The sequence below is a fragment of the Pungitius pungitius genome, chromosome 18 (assembly GCF_949316345.1).
Source record: "Pungitius pungitius chromosome 18, fPunPun2.1, whole genome shotgun sequence".
Lineage (NCBI taxonomy): Eukaryota > Metazoa > Chordata > Actinopteri > Perciformes > Gasterosteidae > Pungitius > Pungitius pungitius.
In genome coordinates, this window is record NC_084917.1 from 7507745 (window position 1) to 7534159 (window position 26415).

The 26415-nt window shown below is 44.5% G+C and overlaps 4 protein-coding genes and 1 long non-coding RNA gene across 5 annotated transcripts; 3 read left to right on the plus strand and 2 right to left on the minus strand.

The window, feature by feature from the left end:
• The first annotated feature begins 116 nt into the window (after window positions 1-116).
• Window positions 117-5686, plus strand: LOC119226477 (glycerol-3-phosphate acyltransferase 4). Its single transcript, XM_037484498.2, has 13 exons — window positions 117-413; window positions 767-1385; window positions 1866-1935; window positions 2037-2334; window positions 2419-2493; window positions 2647-2736; window positions 2905-2998; window positions 3131-3246; window positions 3687-3742; window positions 3824-3909; window positions 3994-4122; window positions 4270-4349; window positions 4717-5686. The coding sequence occupies exons 2-13, from the start codon at window positions 1209-1211 to the stop codon at window positions 4817-4819; spliced, it is 1374 nt and encodes a 457-aa protein (XP_037340395.1). The 5' UTR covers window positions 117-413; window positions 767-1208; the 3' UTR covers window positions 4820-5686.
• On the minus strand, window positions 3034-4713 carry LOC119226480 (uncharacterized). The gene is made up of 3 exons (XR_009942694.1): window positions 4633-4713; window positions 3960-4108; window positions 3034-3198 (listed from the first exon to the last, which is right to left on the minus strand). It is a non-coding gene; the product is annotated as an uncharacterized LOC119226480 (long non-coding RNA).
• A 444-nt stretch (window positions 5687-6130) lies between the features above and the next one.
• On the plus strand, window positions 6131-16471 carry LOC119226476 (golgin subfamily A member 6-like protein 25). The gene is made up of 6 exons (XM_037484497.2): window positions 6131-6620; window positions 11588-12009; window positions 12112-14158; window positions 14554-15288; window positions 15556-15616; window positions 15712-16471. Exons 1-6 carry the CDS (start codon window positions 6274-6276, stop codon window positions 15916-15918), a joined length of 3819 nt encoding a protein of 1272 aa, XP_037340394.2. The 5' UTR covers window positions 6131-6273; the 3' UTR covers window positions 15919-16471.
• Window positions 16472-16859: 388 nt separating this feature from the next.
• On the plus strand, window positions 16860-20245 carry brf2 (BRF2 RNA polymerase III transcription initiation factor subunit). Its single transcript, XM_037484500.2, has 4 exons — window positions 16860-17263; window positions 18556-18615; window positions 18733-19054; window positions 19239-20245. Exons 1-4 carry the CDS (start codon window positions 17110-17112, stop codon window positions 20038-20040), a joined length of 1338 nt encoding a protein of 445 aa, XP_037340397.1. The 5' UTR covers window positions 16860-17109; the 3' UTR covers window positions 20041-20245.
• Window positions 20246-22992: 2747 nt separating this feature from the next.
• On the minus strand, window positions 22993-25956 carry LOC119226479 (prolactin-releasing peptide receptor-like). The gene is made up of 2 exons (XM_037484501.2): window positions 24839-25956; window positions 22993-23819 (listed from the first exon to the last, which is right to left on the minus strand). Exons 1-2 carry the CDS (start codon window positions 25276-25278, stop codon window positions 23186-23188), a joined length of 1074 nt encoding a protein of 357 aa, XP_037340398.2. The 5' UTR covers window positions 25279-25956; the 3' UTR covers window positions 22993-23185.
• Between the last annotated feature and the right edge of the window lie 459 nt (window positions 25957-26415).

Here is a 26415-nt window from a genome sequence, read left to right on the forward strand (position 1 = left end):
TTAAAGTAAGATGAAAAAGACCTGACCCTAGAAGATCAATTTATTGGATTGATGGAGAAAAGTTCTTCAAAATAATTTTAACCCCTATGTGGATGATTATTACAGGATGCTAATAATAACATTATTCCAGTGTGCGGGACTGTCCCGTCTACGGTCCAGTGACAGTCCCGTTGCCATGACGACTGTATACAACTGTCTGCACTTGTAGCGTGGCGTTACCATGTTGGCAACAGCGTGTAAATCCGCCCGCGCAGTGTCAGCAAGCCTCGTCCTTTAGAACTGGACCGTTAGCTGAGCTGCTGTTAGCCGGCGGTCACGGGTCGAAGGAGCTCTATTATTAACCTAGAAGCTCCTTTGTGAGCCGCAGCGTGTTACGACACAGACGTATCTCCACTTCCTAATACACCGGCAGGGTAAGTCCCTTTAACGCGAACAACTATGAATTCATTTGTGTGATCAATTTTGGTTTGGTAATAATAATTGAATATTATTGACAATTGTTGACGCTACATAATGAAAACTAACTTTTGAAGCATGTGCTTCTTGAACTTTTTCACGTTAAATAACGTTACAGTACAGTTGAACAGACATTCACTTTAGATCAATTGCACATTTTTCAAGTGTGTTGTGATCCATAAGCTGGTCAGCGAACAGTTTCACTAAAGTTTTGGGCGAATGACTCAGAAATGTGTTTGTCGTTTTAATTTCTGCAAAGCATTCAGTTTTGTTTGTTTTTTACAATTATGCAATGGCTGTCAATTTACAGTCTTTGAGCCATTGTTGAAAAGCTGGAACGACTGCATGCTGTCACAAACCAATCAGTGAATTCACAGAGGAAATCAAGCTACTTTGAAAAGAAAGCACACCCCAGTTAAGTATTGCATTTGAACTATTTCTCTTTTTAAAATGCCCAGAAGAACAACTGTTGCCCGGGATGCTTGATAATATGTCAATTTCATAATGATTCATGACTGAAAATAGTTTCATTTAAACCTAGCACATACATAAATTGACCATCGACCAAGTATGATGTTGTATGACGACCATCAACAAAGTACGAGGTCACAATTGAGAACAAGTCACCTCAAAGGGAAGATGGAGGATTATATTGTTTCTACTTTTTCTTCAGACACGGAGGCCAAAGTATTCAGAAGACTTGCCGAAAGCTTGGCCACGCTGTGCAGCCTGCTTTCTCTCCGTTTTACGCCATGAATTGGTTTACATTTCCAGCCGACAACCTGCTGTGCCGGTGTCTCGGCATCTCCATCACTTGTCTCCACGCATGGTTGACTGTTCTGTTTGTCTTCGTAATCATGCCTACTGTACTTGGAGTCTCTTTTGGTATTCGGAGACTCTACATGAGGACCCTTCTCAAGATCTTTGAGGTGAGCTTTGTGCAATGGACAATATTATTAGAAGAGTGTTGGACAAACTCAAAGTATGTTTGTTATAAAACATTTTGGGGAAAAAAAATATCCTACCACTCAACAGCATGGGTTATACATTAAAACCCTTTGAGATACTTCTATGTTTTACCAAAATATGTTTTGCATTGATAACCTCCCTGATTTTAGACAAAAGAAAACTGTCCCTTTTGTTGCGCCCCCTGGGTTCTGCACAGGCCAGGTTTCTGCCTCCATTTCCCAGGGGACGTAGCTTTGGGGACAGACTGAAGTAGGGAAAAAGCCTTTCATCCATGGGACTACCATCTGGGGCAGTGAAGATACCTGTGGGAGCTTGAACTCCTGGGAGGATGTTTTTTGCCCAAATACGAGTCCCTGAGTTTCTTTTTTCCTGTGACCGTTTAGCTCTTTTTTTCCCCCAAACACGTTATTTGAATGTTTTTTTTTGTTCTTTTAAATTAGTGGGCAACCTCACGAATGGAGAAGGAAGCAAAGGAGAAGAATCAGCAACTCTATAAACCATGTAGCAATGGTAAGCAAGTGATATTTAGATATTTCTCACGCTCACTGTAGCTCTGTTATTTTGACTATTAACTCAAATACGTGTGTATCGACTTCTCGTTCTCATCTTAGGAATCATAGCCAAAGAGCAGGCATCGTCGCTGCAGCAGGAGATCCAGGAGCTCAGAGGCTCTCCCAGCAGTCTGCCCTCAGAGCCAGAGTTTGAGATGACAGACATCTTCTACTTCTGCCGGACAGGCGTGGAGAGCATCTTGGACGACGAGGTGACCAAGCGCTTTTCGGCCCAGGAACTGGAGGGCTGGAACTTGCTGACTCGAAGTAACTACAACTTCCGTCATATTAGCATGAGACTTACTGTCCTGTGGGGCCTGGGAGTCCTCATCCGCTACGGCGTCCTGCTGCCTCTCAGGTGTGTGCAGGTTATGTTGCCGAGGCAGAAAGATTCATCTCATCTTCTCAAAGAGGCGAATGGGTTTTCTTTTTTTTCCTGCAGGGTTACTCTGGCAGTCGCTGGCATTATTCTGCTTCTTGTCTTGACTACTTTGGTTGGCTTTCTACCAAATAAAGAGTAAGTTTACCTCTATTCTCACAATAGTTCAAGTCAGGTCCCTATGCCAAGGGTAGAATGATGATCATAATATACGAGACTTTCCCAGTATTTCGGCCCTCAATAATTACCTTCTTAGAGGAATTACAGTGGAATTGTGCTATATGTCTTCAGGTTAAGGTTCTACCTGAGTGAGAAGGTTCATCTGATATGTTACCGCATCTGTGTGAAAGCTCTCACAGCAATCATCACCTATCATAACAGGTACAACGTGTTTCATGTAGAATTCATTATAACTATCAGAACAGTCATTTTCACATCGAAACAGCTTTTTGCAAATCTCTCTGTTTCTGAGAAGATAATGTCTTGTGCGTATGATGTGTAGATGCACGTTACCAAATATTGTGTCAAAACATATTTGTTTAATTTCAGAGAGAACAAACCAAAGACTGGTGGTATCTGTGTGTCTAATCACACAACCCCCATTGATGTAATCATCTTAGCCAATGATGGCTGCTACTCTATGGTAGAAACGTTTGTGTGTCTCTGAATCGTTGTGAGTGTGTGTGTGTGTGTGTTCCGTCTTCATAAGAGTTCATGATTGTGACAAATTACCGATGAGCAGAGAGGTTGTTGTTGTTGTTGTTGAGCTGAACAGGTGGGCCAGGTGCACGGAGGGTTGATGGGAATGATCCAGCGAGCGATGGTCAAATCCTCTCATCATATCTGGTTTGAAAGATCAGAAGTTAAAGACAGACACCTAGTGGCCAAAAGGTAACAGTGCACCTTCTCAGTGTTGCCATTGCTTTCAGTCCAGCGGCATTGTGGTCCTGTAACCGCTTATTATTTAAGAAGTTCAGCCACCCCAGTGTATAGCTTTAATTGTCTTAAATTGTTATGAATGGGTGTCTAGAATGTTGTTTAGCTTGGTTTCTAACACATCAGAATGTATTTTTGGATGCCATCAAATAAAGAACTTGCCAGGGAGCATACGGCCATAGAAGCATAGTGAGTACAGAATTATACCTCGTCACTTTAGTGATAATGACAGAGACCATGGAGACCATGTGAATACAAATAATGATTTGGTTTTGGTTATTGTTATAATATCAGCAGTTTAGATAGAACATCATTTGTCTTGAACTTTAGCGGTAAGGCTATTCGTAACATATCGTTTCCTTTTTGTCTTTGTAACCCTTGCTTTGCCATTTTAGGCTAAGCGATCATGTTGCAGACAAAACCAAACAGCCCATCCTGATCTTCCCTGAGGGTGTGTATGATGGAATCATTGTGATAAGGAGAGCGGAGTGGTTTAGAGTCGATAAGAGCTCCACACTGGGTCTTTCTACAGGTACCTGCATCAACAACACATCAGTGATGATGTTTAAAAAGGGAAGCTTTGAAATAGCCTGCACAGTCTATCCAGTTGCCATCAAGGTCGGAACGTTGTCTCCCACCCCTTTTCCTAATGTTGCTTGTTTGCTTACCTACGCATAATATGGCCTGATGTGCATCTCGCAGTACGATCCTCGCTTCGGGGATGCTTTCTGGAACAGCAGTAAGTTTGGCTTGGTGAGTTACCTCCTGAGGATGATGAGCAGTTGGGCCGTTGTCTGCAGCGTCTGGTACCTGCCGCCTATGAACAGAGAGGTGAAACATTTGAAGTCAACCATACAAAGAAATAAGGTGGTATATGAAAATGATTGAGGGAGGTTTGCGATCATCGGTTTATTCTATCCGCTGGAGTACACGTTGCACCCTTTTCTTAGTCAGTGCTTTTGCATTGTCTTCGTGCAGGAAGGGGAGGATGCAGTGCAGTTCGCCAACAGAGTGAAAGCAGCCGTAGCTGCACAAGGAGGATTAGTGGATCTCATTTGGTGAGTCATTAGCAGAGTTCGCCTGCACATTTTGAATGAATCCTCAAGTCAGGTGCCGCCACACCATTGAAGAAGAAGAAGATTTTGCAAAAAAATAGGTTTAGAATGCCTTTTTAAAACCTCACATTTTTGGGATGAGTTCCTAAAAAACTCTTAATGAAGAAAAATGTATAGTACATCCAAATACTGTTTAGGTCAGCTGGACCAATGGACTTAAAACGTAAGCAAAGTTTGCACACTACAGCTGCTCCCTTATATAAATAAAAAGTCTGGGTATATTTACGAGAGAATTTTCCAGCTGACGCTTTCCTTTAGACGTACAGATCCGGTTTGACCCTATTTTCTGATCTCTCCTGTGTGCTCTCAGGGATGGAGGTCTGAAACGAGCAAAAGTGAAAGACGCTTTTAAAGAGGAGCAGCAGAAACTTTACAGTGAAGTTCTTGTAGGGGGGCAGGAGGCGGGGGACTGAAGTAACAACACACATTTGGAGGATAAAAATCACCACGAGCATAAAAGCAATACAGCTCCGACCAAAAGGACAATAAGGACATTGTATGGCTGTGTCCGGGATCTTATATCTGAAATCTTGAATTATTTTTATTGTTGTTAATTATTATTATCAATGATAAGAAGTAGAAATGTGTGTATTCTTACTGTAACCATCACGTTAACCAGATTCTCAGTGATAAAATAATATAATGTTTATAGTTGTAAAATCTATATTTCTTGTTTAGTGTGAATTTGGGAAATACTAAAACTACAGCACAGGAAGCCCAAATCCTTGGGAGTCAGACACATACAAATATGTATTTTCGTGACCCCAATTCCCTGCCATGTGAGCTTAATGTATATCAGATTAAAACACCGACCTCTGTATAAATAATTCAAAGTTACTTCAGAGATTCTTTGCACAGCCATGGAGACATCTGCGAGCATGTTCAGTGCCGGTACTACTGCTGCATCACTGTCAGACGGTGGCAGTGCCAACACTTGTGCGTCAGATCGCTAATTGGCTGAAGGCTCTATATGCGTCCTTGGCTTTAATCTTTTACATGGAAGCAGGCAAAATAAAATGAAACGTTTGAAGGCCAGTCGCCCACAAAATGTGTTTTCATTTTGTTTCCTTTCTTAGCCAGCAGGAGTCAGGGTTTGGACATCCCTCTCGTGTATCGTGGCGGGAGTCAGACTTTACAAAGCAGCAGAATAAATACACACCTTTTCCTTACCCAACCTCATCCTGCTCAGGCTTAAGGGAATGGAGGGTTTATCCCAGCACTCATTGGGGTAAACACACGCTGAAACATCGCTACACCACAGAGTGTTCAATCCATCTGAAATGCACGCAGACATCGGCATGCAGATCCAAACCGGAGCCGCATGTGAAACTGAATCCAACCAGCTGTCACGGGATTGTCAGGTGTCCTTTCCTCTCTCCACCTGATGATTGGAGCAGAGGCCTGGAAGATGCTGACTGTACACCATTACAGAACATGAACACGTCCCAAATGAAGAGACAGTGGACAGTGATAATTGCAAACCGTCAGTCTGAGTCAGTCAGTGTAGTCTTCTTCATCCGAGTCAGCCGCCCTGATGCTGATGCCCTCTGACAGGTGTCAACAAGGAGCAGGTGGGGCCGGTTGACTCCACTAAACGCTTTTGTGTGGTGTGAAGGGGGCCAATCAGTGTGTCCAATTCGATACGTGTGATCTGTTAATCCGGGGGAGGGGGGGGCGTGTCTCGCCATGGCCGTGTAACCACGCCCCAATCAGCTGTTTCCTCAAATTCACCCAAACTCCTGAAAAAAAAAAAAGAGAAAGAAAGAAAGAAAGGTTCCCTCGCTCCTGGCCAGTGTCACGGCGCGTTTCGCTCCCCTTGTTGAAGGTGTGATCGGGGTGAATCCAGCAGCGAGCCGGGAGGGCCGGGATGTCTCTGGCGGATCAGCTGCGGGGCCCCGCGAGCGTCCAGGTGAGCGTCCAACAAGCCAGAGGCCTGCGGATAAAGGGCAAAGCCGGCACGAACGATGCGTACGCGGTCATGCAGGTGGGAAAGGAGAAGTTTCAGACCTCGGTGGCGGAGAAGAGCGTGGCCCCGGTGTGGGGGGAGGAGGCCGCCTTCGACCTGCCGCCCGGCGGCGGAGGAGGCGGCAAGGAGCGCTCCACGCTGCACGTCCACGTCCTCCACCGGGCCCTGGTGGGTCCGGACAAGCTGCTGGGACAGGCCGTGGTCGACCTGCCGCAGCTCAGCGAGGACAAAAGCCGCAGCAAAACCGAGTAAGTCACCGCACAGCGGGATGTTTGAAGGTCAGAACGGGAGAAGTGTGGGTCATCGGAGTCGCTGACTGTGCAGACATGTCAGTTATTTGTATTCAACCAGCTGTGCAAAAAACCCAAATAAATGTAGTTTACTGCCATAGAACACTCTGAAATCACATTTTATAATAACCGGTAACCAATCGCCTGAACGTTTTCTGTCCATAAGATAATCAATGAATAAATGACCGCCGAGCCTTTAACAAACAAATGGCATCAACTCGAATGTAAAAGGAGGCTTCATTGATCTTGTGGAAAAGCTCACTGGTGGAAATTACATTCTGCTGAAGTTTCTTTGGGGAATTAAATGTTTCTGCACATGAACCCGAGGACAGAAAGTGTTGCTTACATGAATGAATGTTTAAGGAGTCTGGGCATAAAACATGTTGTGTGGTTATGCAGGTGTAAATGGAAAAAGTTACTCTTGGCTCTTATATGAATGTAAATAGGAAAATGGGGGATGAATGGAGTAAAGCCTGAGTAGTTTTGATTTTCATTGTGCGTCACGGGAGAAGAACCCCCTGGTTGGTGTTTCTGTCAGCCATACTGCAGCTTTGTGGTCTTGCAGGACAAAACGGCATAGTTAAATAATAACTCCACAAACAGTTTATTTTATTGTAATAATAAATGCATCTGTAAAAACTAAATCAATGTTGCCAAATTCAATATCGTTCCCTTTATATTGGGCATTTTGAAAAGACCTCTTGGATGTGAGTTCCTGGGATATTTGCACATTTTCTTGTCACTGAGGTGAGGTATTTGAGCCCAAGCACCGCCATGCATCACTGCACACACCTGCTCTGGTGGGCTTGCGGTATGAATGTTGCTCTCTCACTCTGCTGCAGTTTTAAGGGATTTGTTCCCCGGTAGCAGCCTTCAAGAAAGCCAATCAGCATTAGGCAAAAGACTTGAGGAAATCACTTTCAGTGACTGAACTTGTCAACAACTGACACTTTTGCCAAATAAGAACCATTTGATCCTTCATGTAGGCTCAATAGAGCATGATTTTGTATGGGGGGGGAAGATCAATCATTCTCATTATACCACATTCAGGCATAGCTAATTGGATCAAATTAATGACAGTGAACTGGTTTTACAGGCTTTGGTGCTACTGTGTGCTTTCAGTAATTGCAACAACATCTGCTCCTTAAGCGGAAAAGATGTAAAAGTAGTAACATTTTGATTTAAATATAGCCTTGTTTGTAAATCTGAGAATAGAAAATGTTATTCTTTTGTGCAAAGCTGTTTCTAAGCGTTTTAGCCTCCCACCGTGTGACCAGTATTATCTAAAGCCTATACATACACACACACACACACACACAGGCTTCCTTTTCCACAATCCACAACTGAAAGGAGCAGTAGGCCAACACTTTCACACCATTCCTCCTGCCTGTGACTATTTTCCAACTCTCTCTGCATTGCTAAGCTGAACTTTACACGATTCTCCTCTGCATGTCTGAGAGGTTGTTCCAGATGTTTTCTTCTAGGAGTCTGATTTTGTGAGGATGAGGACCACATTTTGTTTGTAAGCTGTGTGTAGTTGTGCTCCGGCTGCTGTTGAGTAACTTTGTTTTCAGTTGGTCTTTCTCTGTAAGCAGGGGAATGCACCTTGACTCCGAGGGCTCGATCCAGCTTCAGCCTCACATTCCTGACTGTTTTTATCTATGAAAGGCAAACAGTGATGGCAGATGGTCTCACAAGGTCAACAGAAATCACAGACATTTATTTGGTAACTGAAGTATTCATATGAGCTGTTTTCTTCTGTGAAAATGGCCTATTTTCAAACTACATCATAAAATCTGTCAACGTTTTTTTTTTTTTTTTTTTTCAAATGATCTGCTCTGTGGCGCCTGGATACAGAAAAATGGAATCTCCCACAACAGTCCTACAAGAGCAAGCAAGGAGAGTCTTATTGTGACTGAATTGGGAAACCTGCAGGAAGGCAATCCTTCGGGCAGCTTTTGTCCAGTATTTTGTTTTCATTTCAAAAACCGTCACTGCAATTTAATATTCATTTGACATGGATTCTGATTAATTTTGGTTGAAAGTGGGCACTTCTCTTTAGTGTCACTCTGGCTTCTTTGCTCGGGCTCCTGGTTGTGTGGTGAGACAATGAGAACTTGACAGTTTTGGTCATTGGACATTGTCACTATGAGGTTTTTTTTTACTCACTCGGACAGTTCTGTAAGCTCTCGCACAGCTGTGCTTTGTGATAAGACTGGCTGAAGCCTTATCAGTTCAGGTTTCACAAGGCAGGATGTGTGTGTGCAGAAAGGAGAATATTTTTACAAAACGTTGAGTCATGACATCTCTGTCCTGCACAGCAGAACACTGTCAACTCCTCACACTGGTGTGAGATTCCTGACTTTAAGGCCGTCGTAATTCTACAGTTCCTGCTAAGTGACAGTCACTTTTTAATTGTAATTTCTCATCCTGGACACTGCCTACTACGCCAGGCAGCTAACAGCCAAACTCTTTTGCAACTTCCCCTCTGTGTAAACTGAACTCGCTTTCTTCTTCTTTTTACATGACCTTTACAATCTGGCTCAGTTTGTACATGCTGCAGTAAACATTGACAATAATAATTTAACATCCACCATAGCATATCATCTGAATACTACATCTTAAAAGCTGATTCGTTTCAAATAAATTGATTACCTTGCACAGCCTGCTACAATTGTATTAGTAAATAAGGCATATATTGATTTACTAGTAAACTACTGATTTAATCATATACCAATATACACCATATGGTATAGCATAAAAATCCTACACTATACTATTTATATTTTCGTTAAGAACAATCAATATAACGCATGTAAATAAAATCCTGTAATGATGGACCCGCTGAGGGTTATAACTGAACTCTACAGGCAGCTCTAAAACCATCCGTAGGGAAGAGAAGTTGGCAACCAGCCGCCGACAGTAGTGACTCATTAAGTAGCTGACTAGTTAGATATTTCAAGCTGGTGTTGGCAGAGACTGAAAAATGGAGGAAAGATTAGTGAATAGTGGACTTTACTTCCACCATATGTGAGCTGGATCTGTAGCGCACCGGTTTGTTATGTTATCACAATTGATTTTGATTCAGCAGTGTTCACCACGTGTATCTGCTGCCCCGAGTGAACTAAGGTTTAAGATCATTTATTTATCATGAGCTGGTCTTTAATAATTTACTGCAGTGCCGGGTCTCTCCATACTGTGCTTTATACTATCAAGCATTATTTTCCATTGTTTTCCGTTACGGTTTGGCCGACCAGGGAGAGGAATTGGGATATTTCAGTGTGATCCTAATTTGACAACAAAATTGATTCGATGCCACTGACTGTAATTAAATCTTCTATTTCATAGCTCTGGACCACTTATGTCACCGTGAATGGGAGTAAGAACACTGTCTGCACTTGCATAATCAATAAATGCAATATCTAGCAGTGTTTTGTTGACTGACGTTCATCATGAAAGTCACTAAATGAAATATTTATAATGTCAAGGTGTGAAATTTGCAGAGCACATTCCATTACTCATAGTGTGGGAGGCAGGGGAGCTGTCGGTTTCCAGGAAAGAAACATTCCCCTACTTATTTGTTTGTGCAACACATGAGAAGCAGTGCTGTGGGAAGAGGACGGTCAATCTCAACATATGTTTACGGCATATGAACACAGTATGTGAAATATTTAAAACATCACAACTTTACTTTGCTCGTTCTGTTTTTAAAACCACATTTTCCAGCCGAGTTTTCATTTTGAAAGCCGCTTTCTATTGTTCACATTGTAAGAAAAGACACACACACACACGGAAAAGCGCCCACGGCCCCGTCCTCATTTCCTCATCTCCCCAGGAATCCTGATTTCAGTTGGGAGTTGTTTGTTCAGTGGTCAGCTGACCTCAGATTTTTTGCCTGATAGGCACTTTATATGCTGACTGCTTCTTTTCGTTGTTCTGTTAAAGTATTCTGAGACCCTCTTGTTGGTGTTGGGCCGTGACTCAGGTTCAGAAGACTTGCAGAGTTTACACAACCGGATGCCAGTGGATGAGTTAATGACTTGGTTTAGCTTTTTCTAACATGTTAATGGTTGTTGTAGGATCATAAAACCAACACCATCACCTTTTAAACAATCACCATTTACAAGCAAAGAGTGACAATAAAATGCCATATGGATATAAACACTAGCTAACCCTTATTTGATGTCTCCAAGGCATAGTGGCTCATTGGAAAGCCTGCTGTGTAACCGATGCTTAGTTTGGTCCTAATGGGAGTACATTTCGTAAGAGCTAACAGAAAAAGTTCATAAAGGCTCTCAAAATATTGGTGGAAAAAAAGTCCACAGTACAAGCATTCATAACTTGAGAGGCAGTCACAGGCAGAAGTGTGTTATTGTTGATTTTACAACTTTCCTTCGTGTTTAGTTTGATGGTTAAGCTCAGATCCTCACAGACTTTCCAAAAACATCCAAGTAGCTGCAGAGTCACTCCATTTGCTACGGGGTAGTGAATCGTTTCCCTGAAGAAGCGGTTGAGGTATAAATATGAACATACGCTTCATGAATCTAGTCTTTTAGTGTCCCCAGCTTAATTTAAGACATTCAGTAGATGCATTATAGTAAATAAATCACGCTCCATGAATGTGACTCTTTACTATTGGACATTGTGGTTGGCGGGTGGAGCAATGTATTTTAAGTTAAGGTATCTATATACAGAATAGTATTTTGATTCTGTTCATTTTATAGTTTAATGTCCAACCTGCAAATGTTTCATTTTCAAAGTTTTTAACCTCTGAGATCAACCAATGAAACAAGAATTCAATTCGATCCAGAATAATATGTAATATTTACTTTTCAAAATAATGTTTGCACAATGAATCAGATATTTTAAAATTGTATCTTAACGCGCTCTAAACTTTGTTCTGATGACATGCGTCTCTTTAACAGATGGTTTAAGTTGCTGGATAAGAGTGGGAAGGCAGACAAGGACCGAGGCGAGGTGCTTTTGGACATCCGTTTCATGCGTAACAACATGACTTCCAGCATGTTCGACCTCTCTGCTGGGACCAAATCCAGATCTCGCCTTGGCAAGTTCAAGGACAAAGTCCGTGGCAAGAAACGGGATTCTGACACCGTGTCTAACGTGCCGTCCTTCAATCAAGTTCTGACCGAGAGCGACGAGGAGGAGGAGGGTGGCGGTGAGGCAACGGCGGGCAATGGCGAAAAGAAGAAACTGAAGACAAAGTCTCTGTTTTCCAGCAAGTCTAACCTGCAGAGGAACTTGTCTCAGTCCATGACTGTTCTCACTGCGAAGGCCTTAACACAGAGTGGCAGCCAGTCCTCTGTCCCAAATGTGGATTCCTCTGAAGGTTGGCAGCAAAAGTTTTTGAATGCACCGCGTCAGTCATATTATTTGTTTTCTCTTGAATGATTGTCATTGAATTCATGTTAACTTTCCCATGTGCCTCCAGGTAAAAAGAAGTTCAAGTTCCCGATACACAAGCGCTCAAACAGCTCGGATGGCAAAGGCGCCTCCGCCGGTCACCAAAAGCCGGGCGCCGCAGAACAGAGCAACGTGTGCATCAATGGCAGCCACGTCTACCGCGACGAGCCTCCAGCCCGGGCCTCTCGCAGCGGATCCAGCTTCAGTCTGACCAGTTCTGGACACGGATCCATGGAGGACGTCCCTGAAAGCTTTCCTCAATCTATTGATTCACTGAGAGCCATGAGGCAATGTTCACCTTGGATGGAGGAGGAGGAGGAGGAGGAGCAGCAGGAAGAACAGAAGTTGGAAAACACAAAAGACAATGTGGGTGAAATAAGAAGTGAGGCAGAAGAGAAGATTAGGATGGAGGAGATGAAGAGAGAAGAAGTGGAGAGAGTTGGTAGAAAAGAGCTTGAGAGGTTGGCTGACGAGAAGACAAGGCGAGAGGAAGACGAAAGGAGGACTGACGAAGTTAACAGGGATGAAGAGGAAAAGATTAGGTGGGAGGAGGAAGAGATGATGCGACAAGAGGAAGAGGAGAGGCACAAGAGGGAACAAGAAGAATGTGAAAGATTGGATGAGCAAAAGAGGTGTATTGAAGAAGAGAGAGTTCTCAAGGAGAAGATGGAGGAAGAGGAAATGTTGAGAAGGCAAGAAGAAAGGAGGCTTGCAGAACAAGAAAGTAGGCGAAAGGAAGAAGAGGAAAGGTTTAGGATGGAGGAGGAAAGGGTTCAGAAAGAGATGATGAGGAGACAAGCAGAGGAAAGACTGAGGAGACAAGAAGAAGAAGAAGAGAGACTGAGGAGACAAAAGGAGGAAGATGAGCGAGTGAAGAGACAAATGGAGGAAGAGGAGCGAGTGAAGAGACAAATGGAGGAAGAGGAGCGAGTAAAGAGACAAATGGAGGAAGAGGAGCGAGTAAAGAGACAAATGGAGGAAGAGGAGCGAGTAAAGAGACAAATGGAGGAAGAGGAGCGAGTAAAGAGACAAATGGAGGAAGAGGAGCGAGTAAAGAGACAAATGGAGGAAGAGGAGCGAGTGAAGAGACAAATGGAGGAAGAGGAGCGAGTGAAGAGACAAAAGGAGGAAGAAGAGCGAGTGAAGAGACAAATGGAGGAAGAGGAGCGAGTGAAGAGACAAATGGAGGAAGAGGAGCGAGTGAAGAGACAAAAGGAGGAAGAGGAGCAAGTGAAGAGACAAAAGGAGGAAGAAGAGCAAGTGAAGAGACAAAAGGAGGAAGAAGAGCAAGTGAAGAGACAAAAGGAGGAAGAAGAGCAAGTTAGGAAACTTAAGGAAAGAGAGTGTAAAATAATCGAGGAAAAGAGAATGATGAAAGAGAGGATAACAAAGGTGGTAAAGATAGCTGAGGAAGAGAGAATAAGACGGGACAAAGAGATTGAAGAAGGGAAGCATAAGGAAAAAGAGCTTGAAGAAAGGATGGAGAAGGCTAGGAGGGAAAAGGAGGAACATGGACGATTGGTAGAGGAAAAGAGAAGACTAGAAGAGGAAGAAAAGAGACGGCTTGAGGCAGAGGAGAAGGTTAGACACGAGGAAGAAGAGAGGATAAGGGTGGAGGAAGAGAGGAAGGTGGAAAAGGAGCAGAAGTTGGCAGAGGAAAAGAGGATACTAGAAGAACAAGAAAGGAGAATTCAAAGCGAGAGAAAGCAAAGGGAGGAAGAGGAAATGATTGCACAAGAGGCGAGTGCTAGGAAAGAAAAGGAAGAACACGAGCGACTGGTGGCGCAAAAAATGAGACAACAGGAACAAGAGAGGAGAAAAATTGAAGAAGAGAAAATTAAGGAGGAGGAGAGGATTAGAAGGGAGATGAAAGAGATGTCCGTGAGGGAAGCGCAGAAGAACAACACCAAAACTAAAGCTGCAGAGAAGAAACCTACAGCGGCTCACGAACGCCTTGAAGTCTCTTCTAATAACCCATTTGATGACAACTTCTCCAATAATCCCTTTGAGGAGCTTCCTGACTCACCTGCTGGACCCGACGGCGGCGCGGCCAAGGTGTCGACTGTCCAGCAAAGGTCAGAATTTACATGAACCTGTACGAAATCCAGCCAAATGTCACCTGAATGTAGATTATCTTTTGATTATCTCAGTCACAGCTCCTCTCGCCTTTTTTATGTGGGTTTAACTGAGAAATGGGGCTCATTATCGTGTCACCTTATTAACGCAGGTGATACAGGAACAGGGAGTAATACTGACTTGAGAACAGCTAAGTACTGACGATGTGTCAGGATGGTATTTAACACGTCGTCTTTTATAATGCATTTATTTTTTATAGAAAGATGATGTGTTTCGCAAGATTTTGATGTCTTTTTTTTTTTTTTTTTATTCTCAATATCCCACATGGAGGAACAAGTTGGCTATTGTAATGAGTATTCACAAGTATGCTTCATTTCCTGTGTCTCATTTCCAGGCTTCAATTCACAGCATCGTCTGTAGGAAGCGAGCCCGTTTCCTCTGACGACAAGGACCCCATCAACACTCAGCGCGAGAGGCGAGCGGCTCCTCAGCCGCCAGGAAGGAATCAAGCTGAGCGCCCGAGTCGCTGGGAGTCGGCCGAGTCCGAACAAATGAACAAAAAGAGCAAAGACCTGAGAACCGTCAGCGTCCTCCCACAGCGCTCGCTGCAAACGGCCGCTCCTCGGAGCAAGTCTCGCGCGGAGCAAAAAGAGAAGTCGCCCCAGGGTGGCGCCGCCAAAGAGACGTCCGATGCGGCGAAACCCAATAAACGCACTGCTCCGCCGATACCTCGCCCCCCCGCGGCGGGGGGGCCGCCGTCCGAACAAAAAACCCACGCCGCTGGTTCTGGTTTGAATCCATTTGAGGAAGATGAGGATGAGGCCCCGGACGATGGGGATGCCGGTTCAGTTGGATGGCCTCCAGTCGCGCTGCTGGCGGCTGACAGCGACGCCGCATCCCAAACCAAAGTCAAGTCCTCGAAAGCCCGCGCTCCCCCGCTTCCCGCGACGACGGCCGCCACGTCGAGCGCTCCGGTCGGCCCGGACGCCGGAGGAGGCCGCGCCGCAGGCATAACGGGCGGCGCCGACGGGCCGGCGGCAGGCGCCGGGAGTCCTGTGCGCCCGGAAGAGGCTCCGCTGCAGGAGGACGCGGGCGGGAAGAAGGCTGTGGCGCCGGTAGCTTCACGCAGGTGAGACGCTCGACCGAAATACTCCTCCATCGCCTCGTATACTGTAGGTCACTCACCCCTCGTATCGTTAGGCCGCACAGTCCTAATGTGGCCTTCTATGAATCATGCTTTCCTTCATTTAAGTGCATTCGTCATCCATCTTTGATTGTCTCATTATCCTTGGACCTGATAAGGTCGCTGAAGAGGTCACTCTTAGCTTTATACTTAATGTTCCATTTTGTTCCACTCCCATCCAGTTCATGCCTCTGTTGTGTTATGTCATTGCAGGCTTCAACCAGTGAAACCCCTTAACCCTTTGGAACAGCAGTCTGCTTCAGTGGTTCAAGGGGTAAGAGATCAAAACGCACTCAGCCAAATGTTCTGTTGTTCATCAAACCGCGTCAACATTTTAATATGTAACCTGTCGTATTTGTTCTTTCACAGGTAAATGGCGCTGGGGTGAAGGGGCCCTACTCGCAGCTGACCCGGGGGGAACTCGTCTCTCTGGTGCTCAAACAGGAAAAGCAGCTGTCTGAGAGAGACAAAACGATATCGGATCTGGAGCAGTACATCGACAACCTGCTTGTGCGCGTCATAGAAGAGAAACCAAGCATTCTCTTGTCCCTGAACTCCCTAAAAAGAGCTACCTAGGTGCTTTACCTCTTGTGCTCATAATCAGTTCAGACGCAGTAATCGGACACCACCAAATCAGAAACTTGTTTGAAACATGTTTCAATTATATTGTGAATGGAAGCTGAAGTAAAAGTTTCGATTTGCAAGGTTGCTCTGTATTGACATATATTTTGTATATCCTATTTTACACAAGCTGTTAGTGTCTACTTAAGGAAACTCTGTCAACTCTCAATGTGTTACTAATTACAAACACTTTAATTTTTCTAAATATATATAGCAATATTTCTTGAATCTCTACTCTACATTTGTGTGATGTTTCATGTTTTTCTATTAACTGTTAACTTCTTGTACCCTGTACATGGGGTCAGGGTGAAGCCTTTTATGGTCCAAACTATGCACTGGTTATGTAGATAACATTTCCTGCTCTTGTACTGAATGGCAAAGTTTACATGCCTCAACTAACCCCGAAAAAGGCACTTTAATCTTCTTACTGTTAATGTGATGTCCACTGAAATATCAGTTATGTTTTTAAAATATGCAAAATGAAATAAAGTTGTTTTTCTTCTGATAAACCAGGCATTGATTTACTCCTGATCAATAGTCTAGCTATGTTTGTTTTTAAATAGGTGGATTTATGTGGCATTGAGATTTACTATTTAGCCCTCCATTTGATTTTTCTCCAATATCAGGTATATTTCAAAGTTATCAAACTCCGATATCAGCCATTAAGTGAGATATATTTAATAATCTAGGACTAGTCCTCTATAACGATTCTAAAAAATGCTATTGTCAAGAGCCAATGTTTTCCTGCATGTGATGTTAGTCTTTGTGTAATATGGGGTACTGTGAATACATCAGAGACTATATATATATATATATATATATATATATATATGTATTATCAGTAACTAACGAGGACGTGTCGATGAGTGTCAGTTTTTGTAACCTTGATTGATGGTCTTCCACAGAAAACTATTTATGGCAGGACCAAAGCGGAACTTCCGACTCCCGCACTTTTGTGTCTACCCGGACACTTTAAGGGCGCCCCCCAGGCAACGTTTACCTGCCGTTCCACCGTTGTTTAGTTTATCAACGTGAATATCGAGCCCATTCGTGAACTTGCAGCTAAACACCCGCTTCGTCGCCGATGCACCGAGGACTTCCGGCTCTCCGCACCGAGTAGGGGCGAAGCAGCAGCTCTTTTGAAAGATGTCTCGTTCGGGTTTGAGCTGCCCGGGCTGCGGCTCCTCAAACGTCGTCGACGATGACCTGTACTGTCAGGCCCAGCTGGTGTGCGTGGACTGCGGTTCCGTGGTGTCCGAGGGAGCTCTGACCAATGAAGGCGCGTACGTCGGCGCCTCAGGTACGTAACGTCACACGGCGAGCCGAGAGGAGGCCGTGTTCCCGTCCCGGTGTCCGGCATTTCCGCTGATTGGGTGTTCGCGGTGCGCACACGACGACGTGACTTCGTATTGTAAAGTCGTATTTGAGACCGCTGTCCTGTTCAATGCTGCAAATTGACCCAGTGCGCGTGTCTTTTCGTCCCATTTGCCACACAAGGATAGATGCTAGTTCGAATCCCGTCAATACTCTCCACTTTAAAAGGGGCTACATTGTTCTATTTTTCATGACGCGTGTTGCGCTCCAAAAGATGATTTTGTTTCAAAAGGAAGGGCAACTTTCTTCTTTCCCGTTTCAACCCTTTTCCTTATGAAATACGTAGAGGTTAACCAGACCTGGTGGACCGCTGCGTGTTCTCCTCCCACCAGCAACGGGTGTCGTAACCACGGCAACCACAGACGCGTTCGGCTAAACGTCTTCAGTTAACATCGCCGCTTGATAAAAAAAAAAAAAATGTTGTTGCATTTTACATGAATGTGAGACACTCTCTGGCCTTTAAAGGGGAAAACCATAACCGTGGCGAACATTTTGCAATTGCAAACCTACTTACACATTTCTGTATTGCGATCTCGTTTACTCGTTGGCCAACATGCAATCTTTGGCAACTTAATCTAAAACTGCCTTAACAATACTGGTGGGTTAGGAAATAGATGACCGGGTAAGCAGTGTCGTTACTTTATATCTATTCTTGGCTGCAGAGGATTGAATTGTCCAGGGTCACATAAACAGTGTGGCCAGGGGCAGCCTCCTCATGAATCATAACATGGCCAGAATAACCCGTCAGGGGCTCCTAGTGGTAATTTGGTGCAACACAAGATTATTTCTACACAGGACACTTAGTAATGCCAAATGCACCCTGACGTGTTGGATATTGCATATGCCTAAACATGCAAATTATAAAATGACGTCTAAGCAACGTGGTGAGAACCCTCACGGGTTTGGAGCCCCGGAGCCAGTGCTTACTTTGCCTGGGGCTCAATCTAGCTCAGGGTCCAGAAAGCTCTGAGAAAACAAAAACAAAAACACCTCTGTTTAGGTAATCGCTCCGTTCTGTGCAATATTGGTAATATAATTATCAATGCTGTTTGTATAAGGTGAATCAATGAGTTGACACTTAAACTAGGTTATACAGAAAAATGAGCCGTTTAGTGTTTGTACATTGTTGAATAGACCATGATATGTGTTCATCTTTGGCACTTCCTGTGTGTTAACCATTAGATCTCGACTTATTATATTGTTTTTGTTTTTCTACAGATGTCAGCTACAGCCGAACCACAGCAGGGGACAAAAAGCCATGTATGAATCTCATAAAAGGTGAGATCTTCTCTCTGAGGGGAGCTTGTTAGACATATTGTTACATATAGCTGTTGTGATGACAAATGTGATCTCATTGTTTTGTCCACGTCTCATGTCTGATTTACATCTATACAGGTGGTCACCGTGTCATAGCCATGTGTCGGATTCTCAGGGTCAACCGTGAGATCGAGGACCTCTCGCAAAACTATCACAGCCAGGCTTACCAGCACAAAAGTTTCATAAGAGTAACCCTCCGGAAGAAAGAAATTCTGGCTGGCTGCTGTGTGCTTGCAAGCTGCAGGTTGCGCCAATGGCCCGTAACCATAGGAACCATCAGCTGCCTGCTGGATGCTGACCTGGTGGAGGTGGGAGCGGTTTACCAAGAGATGGTCAAGATTCTGAACATCGAGCCTCCGACCTTCAACATTTACGACGTGATAGAGGCCCACAGTCAGGAGTAAGTGAAGGACAGAGCGCTAAAATCTAATTAGCCGCTCATCCGAACATTTCATAAAAAAAACACCAGTTCTCGACATGATTCTACAACCTGTGGTAGAGTTTAAGGGAGCAGATCGAAAAAACAACTGCCGCAATTCATTCAGTGCTTTACTTTACTAAAAAGGTTTATTTCTTTCTGCTAGGTACAAAATTAGCTCCCTTCACGTTGCTGAAGAATTGGCCGAGGACCATAAGGACTTGACCAAACGCGCCGTGGAGCTGGTGGAGTTGGCGGCGGATACTTGGATCGTGACCGGCCGCCAACCCGTCCCCGTCATGATGGCAGCCATCTACCTGTCATGGCAGTCCCTGAAACCCAACAGGCACCGGCTGAAGTTCTCTCTGGACAAATTCTGTCAGCTCGCCAAAGTAAAAAAGCAGAAGCCGGCCGCAGACAGGATAGCGGAGCTGAAGGAGGTGCTGTGGAAGCTGGGTAGGGAGATTCCATGGCTCAGGGAGACGCTGACGCACGACAACGTCGTTCCCCAGGTGGAGGACATCCTGAAGCACAGGTACTCGCTGCTGCGGAGGGCTCTGAGAGCCCGAGAGGAAGCCTTGCTAGCAGAGAGTCAGGCCGGCTGCGAGGCCTCTCCCCCCCGAGCCCTCGAACCTTCGGATCAGAATCCCGTGGAATCGCCCGTGGAACGGCGCGAGCCGAGCGCCGAGGGGACAAGGGCACCGGGGGACGAAGTCGACCAGCCACGCGCGGCGGACGAGCTGCCCGGCGGCGCTCCGGAGAGCCGGGATCAGGGGTCGAACTGGGGGGCCAGAGCGCTGTTTGCGCCCCCGTGCGTGGTCCATGCTAAGAGGAGGAGAGTGGAGCAGCCCGAGGTCAGGGATGTGACCGGCGACGAGGAGATCTCCGACAGCGAGATCGACTCGTACATTCGCACGCCTCGAGAAGTTCGGGAGTTTGCTCAGATGCAGAAGATGCTTCTTGGGTGAGGCGTCATGAGCCGCTGTGCGTCGAGGCCGGACTATCGGAATAAAGACACGGGGTTTGTTTGAGATAAGAACGGCTACAACCCAAAGGGTTTTTTTTTTTTTTTGGTGCTAACACTTAAAATTTTGGATCAGTGCACTGTGAAAATCTCCACTAAAAGTGTGAAATGCTTTTCTGTATATTTGAAATAAAGGTTAATTAAAAATGTTTGGTTATACACAACGTCTACATCACTTATAAATGTGTCCATTATGAAAAGGATTTACCTGGGTTATAGTGTGTGATGTTATAAAAATCTAATGGGTTTTTACATAACTAGATAAACTTTCTTCATAATAGGAATTTATCAGAGGACATTTTGACAAGTCACTGAAAATAATTCAAGACGTCTTGTGTGGAAAAAGCTCCATTGTGCCGAGCCTCGAATGAAGCCATTCATTGTGTCCCCATGAATATCTACTTGGAAATGCGTGCTTACATAACATCTAAATGGGTTTTTAAGGTATTATTTCCCCATTATATGTTAACTAAAAATGGCACCATGACATTGTGAAAATGAGATGCAAGTTATTATACTAAGAAACTCCATCTTTTCTCAGTAAAAACCTTTTCATTTACGCAGTATGTGATGTAATTGTCAACTCCTTCACTGTGTAGTGCTCGAGTCAAAGCAGCTCGTGAGATTTCTTAAGTTTAAAATGTATTATTTTTGCTGGCGTTGAGCCCTTCTGGTATGTTAATAATTTAATTCAGCCTCTACATGTCTACAACCAAGAGGATGATATACACAGCATTTGGGCCCATAAAACATAATTGAAAACTCACTTAATGTTTTGGAGCCTTTCACTTTTTCATCAAAACTTTAATTTGGTTGAATAAACGCAGGATTGTGATTGTTTCACGAATGGAACAGCTGCAGAATTTAAATCATTAATCTGCAGGACATTTACATCATTGTTGGCAAGCACAGAGCACGCCGAAACCTCAATAAATTCACACATTATTTGAATGCCCTAAACGGGTCTCCTATGCACAAAACCTCTCCCTGTTATTAGTAGAATCCGCGGGGAAGTGTAATGTTCAAAAAATGAACAAACACCAGACGGACGGGAGACATCTTGGAATGAACAGTTAAAAGGAAAAGGTGTTGTGCTAAAAAGAACATCTCAGCTGAGGAGCCGCTGGTCTCCGTAACCAACAGGACAGTCTTATGACCATCCCTAAGGTCTGTCTGTTGTCTACAACCAGCGAACTCCAGAACAATGGCTGCCTACAAGTATTTATACCGATCAGTAAAGGTGTGAAAGTCAGTGGCCCCGCCCCCTGAGAGTGGTCTCCTGGTGAGTTCAATCTAGCTCGGATTTCGAAGGCCTCTCATGAATACATACATGAATGCATTTTGGTAGGTTACATTACATTGAATACAATTAAAACTGTACATTGATATTCTATTATTACAGTTTCAAAATTACAGTGGTTTTATAACATTCCCATTACTTTATTGAAAACATATCTCCAGAATCATGGTTGTATTTTGGTGTACACTAAATGCATTTTATCTATAGTTAATTTATGACCTGGGTCGTCAATTTATTTTTTAATATCCTACAGAAGCCACGCTCCAAACAAGTTGAGTATAGGATTTGATTTAATTACGCCGACACATTGATCTGAAGCAGAGAAGTCGCTGTATTTGTCACCACAATGTGTTGTTAACATACAGATCACAGAACACATACAGGCCATGAATGTCACCTCCAAAATCCGATGCACATTTACACAGTACGTTACAAGACAGCACACAGGGCACAGTGTGTGCACCCAAAGCAATTAAATCACAGAGGCCCTTCATCCAAGATGTCCATGATTGAATAGAGCACAAAAATAATGTCACACAGGTTTTACATTCAAGCTGCTGTGGTGGAGGTCCTGTAATGACAGCAGCACTTAAAACTGGTTGATGTTATCACTTCTGAAAATATAAATCTGTCCCATCTGTGCAGGAGACATAAATACATATACATAGAGAAGAAAAGGTGACTGCACTGCTATAATACAAACTTCATAATGAAAGTGGGGGGGAAAACAGTCCTGCTCAATTTGCATACATACAATCTCATGAAGCAACAGAAGTAAAAGCAGAGAACACAAAGCAACACAGAGACAACCACTACACAAGGTTTTCCTTTTTTTTTTTTTTACAGCTATTATACACTGCCATCACGAAGAATTGAATGAATTGTAATGTCAAGGTGCGTATTCATACAGGCTTGAAGCAAATGAATGCCCAGGGGGACACGCTAATAAATGTAATTTATTCCACAGAAAGGATTAGTTCTGACAGCAGTCACGTCTGCAGAGACCATTTCCACACACACCGACAGACTCATTGTGTGGTCGTGTCCAATACCGCTGCACTTTGTTCAACATGCATTACTGTATAGCTTTTTTTCCATCATTGATCGGAAACTGATCTGCAAGAAAGGAAGCAAGGAAAGAGCTCATCTCTTCTGCATCAATAATGTTTGGTCACTACATGCAAGTCCCGTGTGCAGCATATGTGTACAATTTATAGATTGAGATAAGCACGGACATGTCTACAGCGTTCTCATTTTTATTTGCACCGCTTATAATCGTTAACTTATCTACTAATATGTCGTGAACAGGTTTCTTTTTGGCTGTTTGTTTTATCTAACAAATGAACATGCTTCTCATGAAGCCTACTGTTGAAATGAATTGTGTCCAAAGGATAAGTCATAATGTTGCTATAGTGACCCTTCATTTGAATTTTACTAGCCAAAGGGCCCCTCTCAAGGATCCCAAGCAGAGTAATGTGGACCGATCCAGCCATCATATCTGATGGCTGGATCGCAATAAAATATTTCTAAAGGCATTGTCAGCAGAGGACTTTTTAATTTCATATCCAATATCTAAATGGCCTGAACACCTTCGTGATGCCCAAAAGATTGACCTCTCCCCCGAGAGCCAACAGATGGCCTTCCCACTCTAACATTTACCCAAACGGTTGGATGTCCACGAACGTTTCCGTGGATTTCACTGGATGCCAAAGGGTCCAAAGCGCCATATATGCACCATCTCCGCTTAATTGCACTAAAATAACGTCCACGGATTGTCCTCGCCGGGTGATTACAGCACCCCGTTGTCGGCGCAGTGATTCGCGCGCACTCCGATGCGACCGGGACACTTGAACATCTTCCGCAACTCGATGCGGAAGCGGTCGTGTAGCCACGCGTAAAGGAACGGGTTGCAGCAGGAGGAGCTCATGGCGCACAGGTGGCACAGCAGTTGGATGAGTAGAAAGTAGCGCTTGTTAATGAGGTGGATGTCTATGTCTCGCAGCACGTTGAACACGTGAATGGGAAGCCAACACACCGCGAAGGCGGTCACCAAGAGCGCCACCAGGCGAAAGATCTTTCTCTTGCGCGCCTGTTGCGCTCCCGCCTGGTCTCGTGTCCTGAGGCCCGGCGCGACGCACTTCTTCAGCTTCACGGTGATACAGAGGTACGAGACGAACAGCGCCGACAGCGGCAGGACGTACGTAACCAGCAGGGTGCTGTACGCGTACGCGCGCCTCTCCTTCTCTCGGCCCAGCCAGAACTCCTCACAGATGGTGAAGCCTTCTTCTCTGAACTCCACGTGGTACGTGTGGGCGATCGCCGGAGCAACCAGCCCGCAGGACAGCAGCCAGATGCCGGTGAGGACGGAGGCGCACGTCGCCACGGAGGTGCGCTTCTTCATGAGATGAACTGTTGCGTAATACCTGCAACGGAGAAACACAATTGCTTCGTGATAAGGCCACGACACCGGTGTTTAATGAACGTGTGTCTGGTCGTAATGTGATGCGCGATGGATGGAGTTTAGAAGAAAATCAGAGGAAAGAGAAATTGAATTTACCTTTTCAAAAGCAAAACTGTACGATAATGATATTGATAGTGACCTTCATCATTATTCAAATTTGACCCGCACAGAACAATACGCAAAAGAGGAGAACCATTGCCCTTAGACACTCTTAAGAGAGGAGAAGTGTACATGATAAAGCGCCACTAATAAAAGCTAATGCGGGAGCCTGCTTTTCAGGGTTGCCGCTCTCGGCTCTGCTCAAAGGAGATAAATGAACCACTCGAGGGCAGCAACTCAGGAGGAAGCTTTTCTGCAGCCGTTTGAATCGTCAGTGAGCCGCAGAGAGTCGTTGGAGCTCGGTGTCCACCGGGTACATGTCTGTGCAGCACATTATTCTCTTTGTGCACAAAGTGTAGAGCGGGATAATTGGATTTTGTTCTTTGCCCATCAGTCACATGCTGCTGCGAGCAGCCTGAATAGTTTAACATTTGGTTGTTCACGAGTTCACAAATCATTTCATCAGACAAGATGAGACATAACTGAAAACTTGACTCATGCAGCAGTATAATTATTTATGATGGGCTCAATTTATAATTAAAAAAATAATTCAAGTTTGTAATGTCATTATTATGTGAGCAAACAAAAATCTGATTATTGATAGGTGTTATTTCAGAGGATGTATCGCAGCTCTTATAGTCATTTATTTGTTTAGCGTAATAGACTTCATGTTAAAGATGTGTTACAAGAAGAGCAATCTGATCTCCACCTTTTTTAAATGCATTATTTGCTTTCTAATTTGAATATAAATTGAAGACAATTTAAAAGAACAATCCGGAAAAAATAGTGTCTTGAAAGATAATTAAAAATGTCACTTGTTGATCTCAGGGGCGTCATTCCCGCTGTGCAGAGAGAGAGAGAGAGAGAGAGAGAGCCACCCACCTGTCCACAGCAATAGCAGTGAGCGTGAAGACCGACACGTAGACCGTGACTGGCTGGACGAGGAACACCAGGTAGCACATCGGGCGGCCAAACACCCAGCCGCGGGGGTTGAAGGCGTAGGCGAGGGTGAACGGCACGCAGGTCACGCACATGAGCATGTCAGAGAAGGCCAGGTTCCCGATGAAAAAGTTGGTGACGTTGTGCATTTTGCGCGTTCGACAAATGACGTAGAGGAGCAGGTAGTTCCCGAAGACGCCCACCACCACCACCAGCACGTAGCACGGGATGATGAGGGCCCTGAACGTCTGCAGCAGGGCCACGTCTGCAAACTGCGAGGTGCGGTTGGCGGAGCCGTTCTGCGCCACCGCCACCTCGTAGACGCGCCCCCCCGCCTGCTCTCCTGACACCGGCTCAGCGAAGCCGCTGCGATTGCCCTCCATGGCGGCGGAAGGCGGGTCTGTCGGCCCGGGGACCTGCACGGTCCAACAAAAACACGCCGTCACCGGCAGCTGTCATTGCAAAACAATCTCCCCAAATGTCAAAAATGGTGTATTCAAGCCGAGGATACGTGCGCAAAAACACATTGTGATCGCAAAGGACATTCTGTTCATGGCATTTACAAGGCTGGGAAAACAAGCATTTTACCGAGACAATCTCACAGAGGCAAAGGACACGTTGTTGTTAAGGGGGTATAATCAAGAAGGCATGTAAACGCACAACGTTGTTCATCTTCTGCTCAAATGTACTAATGCGAAATGTCACAGGCGTGCGTCTGAGAGGCCACTGAAGACCCCTTTGTATATTTCAGGAAAAAACACTTGTTCAAGACCGTTGTGTTATTATCGCCACAGTGAATAATCAGAGATTGACTAAGAGGGATGATTAGGGGGAGGTGAAACTGTGACATAACATTCCCTTTGGCATGAGATTTCTAGATGTTTAAGTGGAAAATCCCCTTTTTAACAATATGTTGAAGCCAACGTCAGCTGGCTGATGCAAAGTCTACAATGCAACGTCCAAATAACAAGTGAAGTAATGCTTTTTAAACCTTACATTGTCAATGCCTTTTTCTTTCTTTTAGCTTTATTTAAAAATACATTTTTGGATATGACCACATTTAAAACTGGATTTAGTCTAATCAAAGTCATTGTGCTTTGTGTGCACCCTGTGAATCAGATTACTAAAGTAAAACTACAATTTGTTGATCAAAATAACACAGAAAGGATTTTGAGTCTTTTGTTGGGATTTTTCTGATCATCTATCGTCTCTTTGTAGAGAATGTCCTCCCTGCATAAATGATGCTGACTTCGCCGTCTACATCTCACAGACGGACCACTGCTATTCATCAGCAGAACAAATATGCTTTAAATCCACTACAAAATATCATACTGCAAAAATGAAAACCCAAATAATAATCTTCACGAACCAAATCAGCACTTTCATTTTAAAATGAGTGCAGTTTCTGTCCTGCGCGCAGCAGGTCGAGGTGCAAGCTCCCCTCCTGGGCTGTACTGATACGCCCTTGAGCAAGGCTCAGAACCCGCTAACAGCTAATTCCCTACAACTGCATGTCAATG